The sequence below is a fragment of the Limulus polyphemus genome, unplaced genomic scaffold (assembly GCF_000517525.1).
Source record: "Limulus polyphemus unplaced genomic scaffold, Limulus_polyphemus-2.1.2 Scaffold2829, whole genome shotgun sequence".
Taxonomy (NCBI): domain Eukaryota; kingdom Metazoa; phylum Arthropoda; class Merostomata; order Xiphosura; family Limulidae; genus Limulus; species Limulus polyphemus.
Genome location: NW_013668439.1, coordinates 84,664 through 87,349, shown reverse-complemented (window position 1 = coordinate 87,349; position 2,686 = coordinate 84,664). Strand labels below are relative to the sequence as shown.

At 28.2% G+C, this 2,686-nt stretch overlaps 1 protein-coding gene across 1 annotated transcript in view; it reads right to left on the bottom strand.

Annotated features, from left to right (window-relative positions):
• LOC106468007 (squamous cell carcinoma antigen recognized by T-cells 3-like) overlaps nt 1-2,686 on the bottom strand; it is a 103,854-nt gene that overhangs the window by 44,501 nt on the left and 56,667 nt on the right. Inside the window, exon 13 of the mRNA XM_013928402.1 lies at nt 1,041-1,157. Within this exon, the coding sequence (XP_013783856.1) occupies nt 1,041-1,157 (117 nt within the window). The remainder of the gene's footprint in view (nt 1-1,040; nt 1,158-2,686) is intronic.

The window sequence follows — 2,686 nt, the reverse complement described above, 5'->3', positions numbered from 1 at the left end:
GTTTCAGTAAATAATATCTACATTATCTCCAGCCTTGTTTCCTTACTTTTTTACAATCTCTGTTTGCAGGTCTTTAATTTCCCAATTTTTTATTTATCTTGTTTTGTAAATTAGGACTGAAAGTTTTCCTGATATTCCAGCTCCTGCCCAGTATTTTGAACTGTGATTGATTAATTTTATAAGACAATATTTAAATATGTGACAGTTGTACATTTTATTCACTCTATATATATATATATATTACATATACACACAGAATAATGGGGAAACACAAATTACTATATTATTATTATTCTATAAATAAAGTATATTCTAATATGCAAGATAAAAAAATCAAATGATACAGCAATTTTCAAAACAAATTCAATGCTACTATTGGCTTATAAGTACAGGATGATGTAAATGATATGCACCATCAAGATTTTTCTAAGTCACAACCCTAACAACTGTTCAGAATATGCACTATTGGATTGATACAAGATAATAACAGGATCATTTCCACATCATTTATGAAGGTAAATAACAACCTAACCAATTATTGTAACAAAAGAAAAAAAGTTAGTGAAAAACAAAAATGATTTTATATAAAAATTGTAAGGGTGGGACTTAGAAATAACATGGTTCTTTCCAACGTTTACATCACTGTGTAGAGATAATAACACTATTTTATACCTCCTATATTATACAAGCTAACCTGAAGCATTAGTTTAACTTATTTTATTCTGTGGGTCTTAATTAAAAACATACCATAAAATATGAAGTTGACTTACAGTTTAATGCAGATAGATAAAGAAAAAAAATGGATGTGTTTAGGTGAACACTTTAATGCCGTGGAAGAGCAGAAGGAAAATATTTAAATGGTTGAATAATTACTTACAACACAGCCACAACAAGCTCATTATGTCATATTTCATGACTAAATTGAACAATATGTCAAATGTCTGCATCTTTTAAAATGAAAATATTAATGATAATTATATTGTCAACTGGTTTATTTAATATCTTAAAGCAAATTATTTTATAAATTAAATTTAATGTACCTGCTGTTTATGTGCTACTGCATCAATAGGTTTCTTGCTGGCAACTTTTTTCTCAGCCTTGGCTTGTTTTTTTCTTTCTGATGCTTGATATTGCCTTTCTGCTTCTTTTTCTTCTATCTGAATCAAAACAGACAATTGAGTTCAATGTTTGTTTCGATTTGTACAATGCCACTTTAGACTGCTATGTTTGCCTGTCATCCTTTACACAATAAAGTCACTCACTTTAAAACAAACCAATAATACTAATGGGTAGGCAAATAACAACTTATAAGCATAAGGAGAAATTTTATTGATGGCGGAATAAAACAATTGGTGTGTCTGATGAAGATAGAAGAATATTCTGTTGAAATATGTTGTATGTTCCACCATTAATAAAATTCTTCCTTATTCTTATAAATCCTTGTTTGCCTTCCTATTATTATATTAGTGTAATGTACTTCTTTACCAAAGAACTTACAACAGTGTTTTCATGCACTTTTGTATCCTTAAATCTACAGTATATGGTTGATAAAACCATAGCTATATGTGTTAAACAATATACATTCAAGCAAATGATAAAGTATAAGAACATACTGTTGAGAAACAAAAAATGGTGTGCCAAATATTTTTAAGCCAATTAAAGATTTGCAACCAAATTCTTACAAATCCATAAATGTTCTTTACCCTCAGATTTATTCATTATAATAGTATTAGTTAAAAATCACAACATTAGATTCAGTTATATACATGATAAACTATAACAGATGTATTTCTCAATGTGTATGTATGTTCTTCTCTTATTGGTGGATCCAACTTACTCCTACACAGTAAGAACATGAAAACTTGTTTACCACAAAAGATTGCTTAGTCTTGATCATAACATATTTAACTTATTTACCCAGGCATCATTTACTGCACATGTCACAAGGTTTTAGTGACTTACATTCAAAATTTTATTAAACTAATAGTTTATGTTATACCAATTAGTATAGTATAAAAATAAGCCACATTTTAATAGTATACACGTTTTAAGTTTTTAATTTTATAAGACAATATTTAAAAAAAATCCTGAATTTCCCCTAGTGTGAGAAAGGTGACATATTTTCTCTAGGCATCCCTTCTTTATTCACCATCCCTCCAGTAAGTACAAAATTTAATGCAAATTACTCATTATGAAATCATCATTGCTCAAATAAACCATAATTTTTATATCCTTCAATTTTGTTTGGTTACAGAGCTATTAAATAGAAAATCAAACCCCTCTTGCAGGATTTGTTAATAGTTCTCTCTTACATTTAACTCTATATTATGTATAACTAATAGTAAGCCAAAGTTTTCATATATCAAATGACATATTATATTACATGGTTTTCTGAATGGAGAATTGTCAAGGGAAAGATATGGACTAGCTTGGATGAATTTGTAATAGCTCTTGTCGCATAGCTAGAAAGCTAGAACAATTGAGATAGTTAAAGGAAATTGTCTGCTTTTCACGTGTTATTATACCATGTTCCTTAGTGCATTATTTAATTAGATACAAGTTATTTAGAAAATACTACTGTTAGTATAAAAAAAAAAGTAAGGTTAAGTGTCATTGGCAGTCAACAGCAAAAAAAAAAAAAGATTACACGGGTAAGTACTTTATTTCTTGTTTTTCTATGTTTATT